Genomic DNA, 16376 nt, shown 5'->3' on the forward strand with positions numbered 1-16376 from the left:
TTTCCAAGATCAATAATATGTATCACTTACAAAGACCTTACCAATTGAAAAATTAAGAAGGAAATTGCAGCACAAGATGACAAGCATACTGCGACTTTTGCAGTCATCTAACCTAAATGGCATAATCATCATGATTCTACGGCTTTGATGCCCATGTCCAATCAGAGGAAACCGAGTCACGTGATGCAATTACTCTTCCTGAGGCTTTCTAATAGTCTTAACAAAATCGATAACAAAGAAAAATATATTAGTATCTCTGTCTAACGCGGCGTTAGGTTAGGTTAGGTTATCGATTGATTGTTACATTGGAACTAATTAATTGCATTTGCTGTTCAGCAGAATTGACTAATCATGATTGATACTTAATTAACCGATTAGATTAATTGAAGTTGATGAGATCAATTCTATGTTTATGGGAATAATTCATCTTATTCCATCATGGATCTTGATGTCTAGTAATAATTATGGTGTAAGAAGTAAAATGTATTATTCCCACGGATGCACAATAGGTTGAAAATAGTGATCTGGGGAGATCTGTCAACCAATCAAGTTTTGATTTCATTTGCAGAAATTCACATGATTCATTCTGCAAATAAGTACACTGCAAATCAAGTACAATTTTGATTGATTGAACTCCGGCATTATGCGCAATAATTCACCTTATATAATTAATTCCATGGCAATAATCATTTGTAATACTCCTATTTTGCTAACGCAGCTTCTTTTTGGGAGTGGGAGATGTGCGAAAACAGCGAGATAGAGAATATTGGATTTCTCACTTCCACAGTGTACCTCGAGTGTGCGCATGCTCTAAGTAACAAAATCGCATTTTTGTTTCTTTTCTTTTTTTAACTACTTTTATATAAACAACAATGTTGGACATGCATATAATCATGCAGTTATTGAGATTCGATAATTTCGATTTGGCGCAACTCGCCAATCCGTCATGCTTATCTCACGTCATGCTTAGTGCCGAGACATTACCAATGTCTCCAGATATGTAATATGCATTACGCAATAAATATATGCGGACGCGGACCAGATGTATGTACATGATAAAATTGATTAGAAACGCGCGTACTGAAGCAGGTACACTATCTAAGTGAGAAGTAGATATCGTTTGCGTGATGTTTTCGCTCTTAATTGGCATTAGCAATATAGTAATATTATATATATGGTAATAATTCGCAAGTGTACTACTACACATTCATGGAGCAAGTGATTGAGTATTATACTAAAATTCAGATGTAAACATATTTTTGTTTTTTTTTTTCTTCATTTAGTCAGTTATTCCATCTTTTGGTAAATTTTACTTGTTGGGATTACTCAATCCCAACGCGCGAATTGCCAGATTTACCTAACAGGTAAAATTTACCAAAAGATGGAACAACCGGGCTTTAAATGCTTTTTTTTACTATACAATATATCGCTTCCTTACTTCAAAAGTGGTCCAACGTTGAAAAGAAGCAAAATTTTCGAGTGATTATTATTCGAGTGATTATTGATTAGGGATTGAACGAATTAAAAATTATTTTATTAATCATCATTATCATTAATAATGAATTTTTATATAACAAAAACGTTACAATTAAATAACAGGATTTTTTAAGGATTATGAAACGAAAATAATAAAAAAATTATTCTTGGTTATGTTAAAAGTTTATTCATTTGACCAATATTTAATTTGATTAATCAATAACTTCTTATGTTTAAAAATAATTTTTCTTCTTTTCTGGAAAATTCAATTTTTTTGTCACTTTTGAAGTAAAAAAGTTATATAATCTATGCAGTCTGTAAAGCTGTACACAATGCTCTATTAAACGCTGCGATTTATATGTGAACGTTAACAAGAAATACCTTTTTTTTTTTTTTTAAAGGTAATACTGTCAATGCAACAACTGGGAATAAACTACGATATAAAAATACCAGGTTCTAGTGTGAATTTAAAACGCACAACCGTACCGTCGAAACTTGCAATATTAAGAAGACAATTTATAACTTTTAGTAAAATGCAACAAAATGAAGTTGAGCAAATTACCACGTTATTTGTACAATATCTCAATAACAATATACGATAAAAGTGAATTTATATATTTTTTTGTTTTTTAATTTTAATATTACTTTACGCGCGCGCGCGTGTGTGTGTGTGTGTATGCGTGTATGTGTGTACACGAAGGTCTTTTGATAAGTTTGATAAATCTTTATAAAATGGTAACAATCCATTTGACGTGATTTGAAAATTATCTATCTTTAAACCCTTCCAGACCAAATGTTAGCTAGAATTGATGCGTTGTTCACGTTTGATAGTCATTTAAAGCGAATGACAAATTTAGTAGTTGCCGCGTACAAAAATAAAAAAAAAATGAATTCTGTGCAAAATTACAAAATTTGGTTTCAAATTGATTCCTCCTCCACTTTATTCCTCATTCACTTGATTTTGCATGGAAATTCGTTTCCTTTTTTATTTTTATACGCGGCAACTTAATTTCCTCATCTACTTAATTTCTCGCTCGCTTTAAACAACTATCAAATGTGAACAATACATTAATTTTGATTGAAATTTGATTTGGAACAATTTGGAGAATGGAATATTTCCCAGGTATGTCAAAAAGATTTACTCATAAAGATTTACCAGACTTATCGAATGACTCACATATATACAGGATGTTTTTAAATTCTCGCATACAGAGTACAAGATGTGATACTTTATGCTAAAACAAATATCTTGTATTACAGGAATTTAGAGAGACCCTGTATATATACACACATAGGACGTTTAGCGTGACGATTCGTATAATTTTTCAGATATTTCCGACAATTAAAAAAAAGTTGAAAGATGAATATTCATCTGTTTTATATAGATTACAACATGCAATAAAAAATTTAAAAAACATTTTCTTTATAAAAAAATCAAAGTCATCTTAAATTTTTTAAATACCATACAATTTTTTTTCATAATATTGTAGAGATCTTCAAGATAAATTCAAATCATTACTGAAATGTCACTTTTATTGATGTTTTATTTATATTTAATAAATTTGCAACATTATTTTTAACAGTAGTATTTACAACTTCTGACTAGACATAGAACATAAACACATATATGCATACATACATGTACTTATTTAATAAAATATGCAATAAAATTAATAAAAATGATATTTTGATAGTGATTTGAATTCGTTTTGAATATTATGGGAAAAAATTGTATGGCGCTATTTAAAAAATTCAAGATTACGAGTTTGATTTTTTTTTTATGAAAAAAACGTTTTTAAAATTTTTCCTTTAGTAAAATTGTAAGTTGTAGCCTGTATAAAACAAATGAATATTCACCTTTCAACTTTTTTTTAACTGTCGGAAGTGTCTGAAAAATCATACGGACTGTACATTGAACATCCTGTGGGTATACACACACACACACACACACACACACACACACACACACACACACACACACACACACACACACACACACACACACAATCTTATCACGCAATGATATCGCATAATTATACAATAATGAAAATCATTGGTTTGTAAATATTTATAAAACTTTTGTCAAAACATATGTTTTGACTTCAATCAAATTACTCATGATACAATAAACAAGAAATGTAATTAGATTAGATATTGTTTGCAGTTATGGTACACTGATTAATTTAAAAAAATAGTTCTATTATTTTCAAGGCATTATTGAAGTTACGAAAACAATCTCGTAGCGCCATTGAAAACTTTTTTGTATGAGTCTTTATATTAGAATGAGACAGATAAAGATATAAAAAAAGAAAAAATATAAGTCTTAAACAATCAGAACTAGTTCTCACATGTGAAACACGGCTGCACTTAAACAATAACATCTTAGTGTTCTTTCACTTCTTCAAGAAGAAAAAGTGCCATGCTGTAATCAATTCTCTTGTTCTTGCGCACTGTTAGTTTCACCTCCATTCTGATTGTGATTTACACCGTCCACATGTCCATTTGGTTTTCGACAAACAAAATACACGCTATTATATTCGCACTGTAACATACTATTAATATTCTGGGCATAACGCGTTTTCACTTTTGTCTCTTCTTTCTGAAAAAAAATACACTATAAGTCTGTGAACGTTTCAGGAATATCGTACGTAAAAATAAAATTTATTACCTCCAATTGAAAGCCAAAGCCTAGAATAACATCACGGATAGCATCATAACTTGGCTCGATCGAGTCTTCGTTTGGTAAATCGCTGAAATGATAGAGCAACGGTCCGAGATTTATCCAGACGCCTCCTGGCTTCAGGATCTTATAAATTGTCTCGATAAATTGTACAACGTTATTGGCACAGTCTATAAAGAAACATGTCGCGATGCAATCCCAATGGTTGCTTTCCGTATAAACCTGAAATAAATCATGTTGACTGAACAGATAATATTATGATTACTTAGTTAACGCAAAAAATATTTGTAGAGGAGACTTTAAAATTTTATTTTTAGAAAATAACTAATGATTTACTAACAAAGAATAAAATAAATTGTATATTTTTATTTTAAATTGTAAATTTTCAAATTATTTTAAAATTATTTGTAAAAAGATGTAATAATTAAAATATATTATCTTAATAATAAGCGAAAATGAAAACTTGTAGTATTGCACACACAAAAAGTATTCGTACTCTTTTATTTATACTAGAACAGAATAAGTATAAATAAATAATTAATATTTACTTTCTAAAAGATTTTTAAAAGATATTTTCTCTGTATAAATATTTTGTATTCATTGTGCATGTTATATATTCTTGTTTTAAAAATTACCTCTAAAAAATCACCCGCGGTCATAGAGAATTGCGCATTTCCTGGAAGATCGCTCGGGCTTACGTCGGGGAAAGAAACCGCTTGCGTCTGGTGCTCAGGTTTCAAGTTATTCATATATTGATGTACCCATGGATGTACTTGATACAAGTTTATATCTCTACATCTATTACAAAAGGAAAAATTGTGACAAAAGATGCGAAAATGATTATTTGCCTTGTTACTTACTTGTTTAATACAAAGTTTGATGCAAACAGCATAAATAGGGAAAATTCATTTCCTTGGCAGGTATATCCACACTTCGCAATTTCAAAAGCAAGACGGCCTAATCCTGCACCAGGTACTAAAATATGCACGTCCGATGGTTTACTGGAAATTCAACTATCATTTGATATTTCTTTCAATCATGTCTCGGTGTGGCTTACAAAAGAAACTTTTGAAATATTTTCAACTGTAATTTCATCAAAGGTTCATCCTGTATGTTAATTTAGTGTATCCTTTGATGAAAAGGCAGCTTAAAGTCTTATAAGCTTTAATAGATTTTGCAAGTTTCTCTTGATTTTGCTTTTTTGTGTTTCCTATATTACAATAATTGCTTGTATAATAATTATGAATTATCATACCAATTCTCCAATGGAAATTGATATAATATTTCGTCTACAATTAGCTGATAACACGCTTTTCGTTCCTCAGCACCTTCTACACTCCAGTCCCGTACCAATTGCTTAATGGTAGCTTGTACTTTCTCTTGATCCGACATTACAGGCCTTAGATTTAGCGTCTGTAATGAAATCTATTTTACATAATAGAACAATATCACAGAGATAGCATAGTTTGAGCAGAGTTGGATAAGTTAACTTTTTTTTTTAAATTAAGTCTAGTTAAAGTTAATAGTTTTGAAAATTAAAAATTTTTCAATATGAACTTGTATTTAAATAGTCCATATTGAAATTAATTGAAGTAGAAGTTACATTAATAAAGAAAGTAATTGAAAAATTAACAGTTAAATTTGGTCTGAATGAACATTAAAGAAAAAATTTGATCATTTTTTCATAATTTTTTATATTTTTCCTTTCTCATAATCTTATTTATCCATTAAAGAATCACTAGTTATTTTTGTCTACAACTAATGATTAAACAATAAAAGATATAAAATTTCTAAATTATACTATTAATCTTATCTAAATTATACTATTATTCTCTCACATTAGATTTAAAGGTTGACTTCTAAAAAGTCAAAAAGTTAATAGTTACCGATAAAATTAATTTTTTAAATTTAACTTTTAACTTTTTAACGTAGCACTATTCCCACCCTATGTTGAAATAATTAAAATTAAATTTAACCAAAGTATATCCCATGTAGCATACATCTTCAAGGAATATCTAGAGAATGTCCTATGTCCTAAGGACATTTCCCAGATAAAATATGTTGCATGGATATAATAAAAATATCAAAATATATTTCAAAATATATTAATATTATATTGTATAAAAAAACTATTAAACTAATTAAATTCTATCTATGTGCGATAAATAAAACGTTAGGTAATATCTCTTACATTGTCAACTTGAGCAGTAGTTGGACATACGTTTTCAAATATATGGGCTACATCTTTTATTATGAGTTTTATGATCTGGTCATTGTTCTCGATACACCGTTTGACCTCTTGTAAATGTTCCTTATACTTTGACAAAAGTTTCTGATGATGTTGCGGTAGACTAAGAAAATAAGATTCTGTTTTTCTCACTCTTAGCAAGGAGTGTGTCCTGCACAAAAAACAGAAATTAAACAAACAGAAGAATTCCTGCATGCATCGAATTGCCAACGTTATTTACATATTATGATAAAAAAAATATCACGAGAGTGACCTCTGAATAGTAATCGCTTACAAATCGAATCTTCGCAATGAACGATAATTAATGCAATATGTCTTTCCAGTGACTCTTGAGCAATAATAAAAAGGAAAACTGGAATTCAAGACTATAGTTGTCATACCGGTTCTCGCCATCGACATCGGCATGAAGGAATAAGAAGGAATGAAATTTGAGAGAAAATGAGAAGAAAAGTGAGCGACTCAAGACTGGAGCCGCGGCACTCACTTGTAATATCTAAACGCAGAGACGATTCTCTGAAAGTGCTTTCGCTCCTCTTCATCCTCGTAACTATTGTGCATTCTTCTCGGATGCGAACTCGCAGTCGTGTCCATCGCTTCCATCTTTAATATACGACTTTCCGCGGGCCGCGGGGGTCTTATTTTATAACGAATACTACCTCTCGCTCCGCGTGCCGGAGAGCGTTTGGGTTAGAGTTGGAGAATTTACAGTTCTTTCATACGGCGCCGGCGGTAGCCGCTCCCCGTTCGCACCTTCTGTACCCGAAGCAACGAGAGAGGTGTATGTATACACGAGCGCTAGTAAGGAAGGAAGACGTAACGCAGAAGGTGTAGCTGATGGAGATAATATCATCGATATTCCCTTTTGCGTATTTTTCGCGGTTATAATGAAATAAACATTAATCGAAGGAAAGAAAGGTTATGGGGGATATGGAACGCTTGTCTAAAATGAACGGATCTCGGGAGAATACGATAGGTTCTCGTTGTTTTGTTAACTTTAAACTCTTCAATTTCAAACTATCATAAGTTTCCCCTACTCCAAGCCAACTCAGCTGGTTTTAGAGTTCAATATTTATAAGAGAAGCGCTGATGTTAAGTGTCCTGATTGATCATTGCAATCACGTGATTAGCAGCCAATCATGAATTTATTTCTTATATATTCTGTATATTTAAAATTTTAAAATGGTTGCTGAGTGGATAATTGATGAATTTCACAGACCTAGTATTTCTAAACTTCGCATTCGAAGAGTAGGGATAGTACTCATTTTAAACGTTTCAAAACGTCCCCTTCGAGGAAAATTTTACTCAAAATATATAGTACATGTAACGTATACTATAGCATATAGAGTAAAATCTTCAGAGAGGAAGGTTTTGAAACATAGCCTTAGAAAAAGTGTGTTCATTGACAAAAGTTTGAGTTCATCGATATATAGGCCTAGTTTACATAATGCACTTGATACGAATACTAATTAACTTTCTATTGAATGATCTTAATTTCGATATAATGATATAAAGAGAGTTCCGTGTCCGTTTACTTTAAGCTGGAAGGCTTGGCCGGTTCCCCGGTTTCGAACTAACCTATGGTGTGATACGAAATTAGCGATTCCGTATGAAAGAGGATCGTAGCCGATGTAGATTTGTCCAAGTTAGTACTGATTGGTTAAAGGCGAGCGCTAGATATTCCGATTATAGTGGATTATAGTGGATTCCAAATCATTCCACGGTTGCTCTCCCGCTCTCCTTAGATAAGCGACGAATCTTTCTAATACTTCGGGACACTTGCGACGGGTGTTGAATGACAGTTAATACAGAACATGCACTACAGGATTCAAAACATTCAAGAAGCCCCAAATAAATATAATGGCCTCTTGATAATTTCTTTTTTCGTTTTCCGATGCGGAAATATAACATTCAGGATATTTGATGGTATCGCTTTCCCTATATTGAAAAAATACCGAAGATGCAACATGCACTAAAGCATTATAAACGTGAGTATCCATTTTTACTCCTTTCTCCACTCCTTGCTCTGTTCCCGCTGAGCTGAGAAGATTATGGTCTTATAGATTATACTTCTAAGCTGTTGGAAACCTTGTAGCTTCGTATTTATGTATTTCCACACTTCGAAATTTTACCATAAGAGAAAAAAGGATATAAAAAAATTGAAATATTATATATTAACGAGGCAAAAAAATTTTTAAATGTTACGTTGCGGTAAACTGTATCAATAGATTAGAAAAAGGTATTCGATTATTTAAATTTCCTGCAGATAATATTCGTTGACAACTTCCTATAAAATAAATACATGACTTGTGAACAAACATCACTATACTTCCTCGCAGATGAGAAATTTCAATCCTTTTCTTCCAATTGACATACATATTTGGCACTTTATCTAAAAATAACCTGAACACCAGACACTCTTCTTTCTAATGCACTAATATTACGATAGATATTCAACTAATTTTGCAAAAATGGAATGAAAGGAGCTACAAAATTTCAAGCAGCAAATCATAACCTGCAATAACCATAACCTATCACAGCTCAATGATGGAATGGGGAAAGAGCAAGGAGTAGAAAAAGAAATAAAAACGCGAATATCTACGTTTTTAGTGCTCTACATGCACTATGTTACCAATCGCCTACGTGAACTAATCGCCAAGATTCGAATGTCGATGGATGCACGCAAATGCGAATACGTGGGAACACATGTTAAAGGCAATTCATTGGCGGCAATTGTCGGAATGTAGAAAGAAGCTTTTTTACCTTGAAATGTCCGATCGAATGTTCTCTAGTATTCCCGAATGTTTCTCAGAAAGAAATGATATCAAGAAATTTATTCGCGTCGCATGCTCCAATATGCTCCTATCATAACTCTTTCTCACTCCAATGCCCTCATTAGAGTGAATAGGAACTATGACAGGAGCATGTTGGAGCATGCAACGCGAACAAACCTATAGTCTACTACTCCTTAGGCGAATTTAGCTGCTGATTCGGATCGCACCAATAGATCGCACGCGCGATCGCTTTTGTTAATATTTGATAGCGATTATATTATTGTTAGTGTAGGATGAATTAGCTAAGAGAATGGAGATGTCTACGAAATGCATACTCGAATGAGATTAATTATATATTTAATAATAATCCCTACACTAGTTATTTTTAATAACTAATTTTATATGAGGACAGATTTAATTCCAGTTAAAGTTATAATTTATAAGTTAGAACTTATGATTTAGAAATTGAATTATAATATTTTAGATTTAAAATTAGAATCGGAATTCTTAGATTTAGAAATTGAAATGCAAGACAATCGTTCAAAGTTTTACGAGTTTTTTTTTTAGTATTATGTTCGCACGCGTTTAAAGTCTAGAGCGGACGGAGATTGATCAGACAATGGAAGGAGCCGATATTTTGCGCGTGGTCGCTCTGGAGTGCGTTCCGTTTCTTGCATGAAATGCATGAATATTTAGTGCATGGTATGAAGTGCAGGATATGTTCTGTTTTTCCAATACATTCCATGCGGTTTTAGTAACGAATTCATGCAGTGAACGATAATTTAAAATTCACTGAACTACAAATGCATTCAATAATTATTGTTACATCTTCTTACATTTTTTACAGATTATTCTTACATATATTCAGACACTTATAACAAAATCCGAAGTCGATTCACTGAGAAGCAACTTGAAGTTATAAGAGTTTAAAATATAGGTAAGGATTTTAAGGTTAGATTTGAGATATTGTCACTGTCAAAAATTTTTCATTTTTTTCAGAAATAATTAGCAATAGAAATTCAAAAATACATTTCTGCATTTTAGTTATGAGTAAATGATAAGATTCTGCATACAATCTTTATTATTCAAATCATATGAAAATAGCACATATTCGTCAAAATCAAATTTTAGGAACTTTTTGCTATAATTATATATATAAGACATCCTTAAAGTCCGTTATTTTTACTTTACCTATTTTATAAGGATATGACTAATGTAACCTCTATCATAATCTACTATTTTATATTCAGGAATTTAAAATGATATGAAAAATAACAGTAATATAACAATATATTAATTTTTCAGTATCATATAAATCAGGGACTAAAAATTGATATTCTATAGCGATATACGCAAAACCGAGATCCAAATACCAGTATTGGATATTAAATACCGATTCAACCGAAATTTTTATAATATTAATTTACGCATAATTTTTCAGTAATATTCTATAATATCGTATATATATATATTATATAATATACATATATATGAAATGTTAAATTAAAAAAATTTTTGGATATCCTATTTACGTATCTTTAATCTTTATATGATTTTGAGTACATTCGCCCCAGCCGAATTATAATTTCAGTTTTGCGCTAAAATTGTTGAATGCATGAACTATCTTAGCTCGAGAGATGAGGCACTTCATGCGGTCTCATGCACCGGAAGAGGCGGGATCATGCAATTGGCGGTAGGTTGAATCATGCATGCAGCGAGTGTGCATGAAGAGAAATAGAACTTCTATGTACATCACGCAAGAAACGTATCTCTGGATGCCAGAGATCCTAAAAAGAGAGACTCGTCACGTGACTATGGTGTGATTGGCTGTGGTCTGGATCGCATACATATGCTCCATGAACATGTATTATAACCTGACAGAATATATTATGTATGTTGAAGCAGCTTGTGTTGTCTATTGTTCTGACTATTTTTGGTAAGTTAATTTATCAGATCTATGTAAAATTGTGAGAAAAAGCAATGTATATATTGTCACGAATAAGCTTTAAATTAATAAACGCCTCATAGTTAAAAATAAAGTACGGAAGTTAGATACCTGTTTCATTAATAATGTGATTCTCTTGTAGATTTGGATTTTTATATATTTTGGAGGTATCACATACATGTTGTGCAGCGAGATGTTTCAATAAATCCAGTGATGGATATATTATTATAGGTGTACAACTTTGCTTCCGCCGTTTTCCTATAGATGGCTTTAGCGATAAGTGGTGATCGAAATAAATAGATCATAGACGTCATACAATAAACTTGGACATCTGTCAACATAATTCCATAGAAACATTAGTCGATTTGTGTCTGCATCATAAAGTTATTCTCGATTGAAAATGTCAGTTTACGAGTCAAATTCTCGTCATTGCGGGAGGTTTTAATTTTTTACTTCAAGATTTCTTGAAGAAATCTACGGCTGAGGCTCATCGAATACTTATGCTCTCAAATACTTATGGTGAGGCCGCTATTAGTGAAAGAATGTGTCGTGAGTGGTTTCAACGCTTCAAGAATAGTGATTTTGACGTCCAAGGTCATGCTCTGTATTTGGTGGGACCAGCTCGGCGTAGTGTATTATGAACTATTAAAACCGACTGAAATAATCACAGGCGATCGGTATCGAACGCAATTGATGCATTTGAGACGAGCATTGAAAGACAAACGGCTGCAATACAACGAGAGACACGATAAAGTGATTTTGCAGCATGACAATGCCCCATGTTGCGAAAGTGGTCAAGACATACTTGGAAACGTTGAAATGGGAAGTCCTATACCACCCGCCGTATTCTCCAGACGCTCCTTCTGACTATCACTTGTTTCGATCAATGGCACATGGCCTGACTGATCAGCACTTTCGGTCTTATGAAGAAGTAAAAAATTGGATCGATTCATGGATAGCCTCAAAAGATGACCAGTTTTTTCGACGCGGGATTCGTACGCTATCCGAAAGATGGGAGAAAGTAGTGGCCAGCGATGGACAATACTTTGAATCATAAATGTATAACCAGTTTTTTACAATAAAGCCTTGAATTTCGGAAAAAAAACGGCGGAAGCAAAATTGTACACATATACTCGGACGATGACAATGACTTCCTCATTTGACGAGAATTTCTTCCCACCGAGCCAAGTTTTTAAGTTTGGAAACAGAAAGAAGTCACACGGAGTCAAATCCAGAGAATAGGGTGGATGAGGAATCAATTCATAGCCCAATTCGTAGTTTTGTCATTGCAACGGTCGACTTGTGGAACGGTGCGTTGTCTTGATGGAATAGCACGTAGAATAACTTTATGATGCAGACACAAATCGACTAATGTTTCTATGGGGTTATGTTGACAGATGCCCAAGTTTATTGTATGATGTCTATGATCTATTTATTTCGACCACCATTTACCGCTAAAGCCATCTATAGGAAAACGGCGGAAGCAAAGTTGTACACCTAATATTTTGCAGATTTTGAGACAGCCTACTTCAAATGACTACCAAATGTGAACTATGCGTCCTTTCTGGCTGAAATTTCATCTGAAGGGGTTCGAAGAGTGGATCTTTCGAAATGTCACGTCATCAAATGGAGCGCCATTTCATGGAAATTTACCAAACTTATCAAACGCCTCACGTATATAGATATAGTATATTCCTATAGGGGTGACCAAGAAAAGGCAACAAATTATAAAGAGATATCATTGTTATGCACAGCGTACCAATTGTATGCAGAGATGCTGAAAAATAGACTAGAGAAAGAGGCAGAGGAGAAAAGAATGATCCTAGAAACTTAAACAGGTTTCAGAAGAGGAAAGTCAATGATCGATAATATGTTCATGATAATGCACATCATACAAAGGGAAGGCAAGAAAAGAAAAGATGGGAAAGTTTTCATGATGTTTGCGGATCTGAAAATTGCCTTTGACAAGGTAGACAAATTATGGGACTGCTTGAGGGAGAAAGGAATAAGAGAGAGCTTAGTTAGAAGAATTGAGAAGACCTACGAAGGAATAGAGGTAACGGTTAGAACGAAGCTAGGAGATACTGAAAGTTTTGTAACGAAAAGAGGCGTAAAGCAGGGATGTGTGATGAGTCTTTTTCAATTTGTACATCGCAGACTTAGACGAAAAATTTAGAGGCAGAGGTATAGATAAACAAAAGATTTGGAATCTTGCGTATGCGGATGATATAATTCTATTGGCAAAAAATAGGAAAGCCCTGCAGGATATCATAGGAAGTTTTAGGAGAGGAAAAGAAATTAGAGCTATGTACAAAAAAAAACTAAGGTATTGGTATGTAATAAGAGAGAAAGAGAGAAAATGGAAATATCGAAATGGGGTAAAAAGGAGATAAAAGAGATGCAGGAATTTAAGTATAAGCTTTACTTTGAATAGATGAATAGATGAGATGATTGAAATGATGCAACTGTAAAGATCACACGGAATTAAGTAGAAGATGGCGACAAGAAAAGTATGGGGTTTAGGTGAAAGGATGTGCAGGAATGATTTCAGGAGAAGATGGATCTTATTTAAATATTTGGTACAAAGTGTTATGGCTTATGTAGAAATATGAAGTAGAAATATGGGATTGGGAGGAGAAAGAGGAATTGGAAAAGGTTATGATAGATTATATAAGATGGATGTTTAGTTTGGACTGCACACTAAGGTATTTAATTATGAAGAAGCTTCTTATGGATAAGCTCAGGGTAGAATGGGAAATAAGAGCAAGGACATTTAAGCATATAAAATAAAATCAGGAAGGGTAGGAAATTTGACAAATAAAAGTTGGAAAGAAAAGAAGAAGAATGATTAAGGGGATGTATAGGAAAGGAGGAGGTATTACAATAGGAACGGATAGGATATAGAAGCAAAGGAAGTGATATATGGGGAGGAAGGTTTTGAGGATCAATTAATAAATACAGAAAGAGAGGTGGCAAAGACAGTGGGAGGACGATAAAATCCAAAAGGCAAGACATAACGAGAGATATAAGGAAATAAAGATGGAAAGATGGAAGACAAATGGCAAGATCCCAGAGTATTTGAAAAAAGATAATTTAGGGGAAGGAAAAAGAGGAGAAGAGATAAGAATCTTGTTCAAATTAAGATATGGGAATTTAAAGGAAGATAATAAATACTGGGTAAAAGAGTATAGGAAAAAATACAGGGTGCGTCAGATATTTGAGGTATTACACTCACATATGTGCTTATCACTTTACAGCAATATATTTTTCTTTCTTTTTTCCTTTCAATCATAAATGGAGGACAATAAGCTAACTCATGAAATGAAAAGGCACGCTGTTATCGTCGCTATACACGCGAATCACAGCGATTTTGAAATCTCCATATTTTTGAATCTTGCCCGATCGTTTGTTCACAAAGTTCGTCGAGAGTTAGAAGTATCTGATGACAAGCGCAAAAAACATAAAGCACGTTCAGACACAGTTAGAACATCACAGTTTGTGCAGCAAGTCCAGGGCATTATTGATGAAGACCCTTCAAAGTCCATAAGGGCCATATCGAGAGATCTTCAGATTTCTGAGTGCACAATCCGTCGCATTGTCCACGAAGACATCCGGTACAAGTCACACGTGATGCGCAAAGGTCAGTTTATGTCTGCACGCACTCGAAAACAGCGATTCATCCGGGCACAACGACTTCTATGCAAGTTAAAACATTCTGAAATCTCGGATATGCTCTGGTTTTATTCTGACAAAAAAAATTTTGATCAGGATCAAAAAGTAAATCGACGAAATGATAGGTGGCTATCCTTCAGAAGTTTCTCATGTTATGCACACAAAGTTTCCGGCAACTGTCATGGTTTTGGGAGTGGTGAGCAATGAAGGACACATCATGCCACCCCACTTCTTTTCCAAGGACTTCGGGTGAATGCTGCTGCTTACATTGCGGTTTTGGAAGCAGTTGTGAAACCCTAGATAGATAGCGTGCGTGATGAAAGAACATACGTATTCCAATAGGACTCCTTCATATAAAGCCACGACGACGCAAGATTGGGTGTCCTGCATGATCACATAACCCCAAACATGTGGCCACCTAGCTCCCCTGATCTTAATCCTTTAGATTACTATGTATGGGGCGTTGTAGAACGGGAGACAATAAACATCCCCATAACACAATTGATTCCCTCAGAGCAACTATTACCAGAGTAATGATGCATAAGGATCCTTTGATTCGAGCATGCAAACGTTTTCAGCAGAGAATTAAAGCTGTTATTGCTGCTGAAGGCGATTTTATCGAATAACTGTATAGCCTACGAGTTACTTACTTTGCTGTAAAAAATTCAATAAAATACAATAAGTTTTCTAAGAAATATACAAATTTTAGTTTTATAGTCAATATGTCCTCAAATACCTAACGCACCCTATATTCTGTAATATATATATATATTCTGTGGGAAAAGATAATTTAAAGCACTACGTAGAGGAATATTCGGAAATAAGAGAAAGATTTAACTAGGTAAATTAGGAAAAGATAAGGAAAAGATTTTAAGGAAACTGTGTGATAAGAGAAAGAGCTGTGTGAAAGAGTTAGATGAGATGAAAGGGAAAATAATAATAATAAAATAAATTATGGAAAGAGAGGGAGGTAGTAAAAAGAATGAAATTTGAACCAAAAGAAGACAAGGAAGAAATGTGTAGGTAGAGGGAAGGTATGGAGAGAAAAGAAAAATAAGGTGAACTAAGGAATAAGTAAGAAATAAATATGTGATAATAATTATAGCTAGTAAGATAAGTCTGTGATATGAGATGAGAACGTATGGTATTGAACGAGAGTATACATTAGAAATAGATATAACTAAAAGAGAAAAGCGGATAAAGCGAAAAGGAATAAAATGAAATAATGTAGATAAAAAAGCGAAGTCAGAGGATCTAATCAGAAAAGTAGGGAAATAAAGGGATAAGCAAAAATTTTTCTAAAACTTTATAATAATATAGGTGCGACAGCTTGCGGACGAGGTATGGATGTATGAATGAGTTAGAATTTTATGTAAACCAAATCCCCTTCTTACGCTAAAGTGTAATAAAATTCTATCTATTAATGTACTACTACTGCTACTACAGTAGTATTACTGATACACAATAGTGTCAATGCTGAGCCAGTAGTGTTACTACTGTAGTAGTATATGACGACATATGACGTAACATAGAACTACTTCCAGTAATTATAATATTTAGTATAAAAAATTTATTAGAGTAAAA

The 16376-nt window shown here is 33.2% G+C and overlaps 2 protein-coding genes across 3 annotated transcripts in view; one reads left to right on the plus strand and one right to left on the minus strand.

Moving 5' to 3' along the window:
• LOC108694098 (protein KTI12 homolog) overlaps nt 1-2134 on the plus strand; it is a 10207-nt gene extending 8073 nt beyond the window's left edge. The window contains exon 5 of one of the 2 annotated variants that reach the window (XM_018203391.1): nt 1878-2132. In XM_018203391.1, the coding sequence (XP_018058880.1) occupies nt 1878-2078 (201 nt within the window). In that variant the 3' untranslated portion in view covers nt 2079-2132. Of the gene's footprint in view, nt 1-1877 lie in introns of both variants that reach the window. The other variant, XM_018203392.1, reaches the window with a different exon arrangement.
• Nucleotides 2135-3529: 1395 nt separating this feature from the next.
• LOC108694097 (carnosine N-methyltransferase) lies at nt 3530-7323 on the minus strand. The gene is made up of 7 exons (XM_018203390.1): nt 6889-7323; nt 6348-6555; nt 5412-5569; nt 5017-5157; nt 4792-4954; nt 4145-4378; nt 3530-4075 (listed from the first exon to the last, which is right to left on the minus strand). The coding sequence occupies exons 1-7, from the start codon at nt 7002-7004 to the stop codon at nt 3905-3907; spliced, it is 1191 nt and encodes a 396-aa protein (XP_018058879.1). The 5' UTR covers nt 7005-7323; the 3' UTR covers nt 3530-3904.
• Between the last annotated feature and the right edge of the window lie 9053 nt (nt 7324-16376).

This window comes from Atta colombica, unplaced genomic scaffold, assembly GCF_001594045.1.
Source record: "Atta colombica isolate Treedump-2 unplaced genomic scaffold, Acol1.0 scaffold114, whole genome shotgun sequence".
NCBI lineage: Eukaryota > Metazoa > Arthropoda > Insecta > Hymenoptera > Formicidae > Atta > Atta colombica.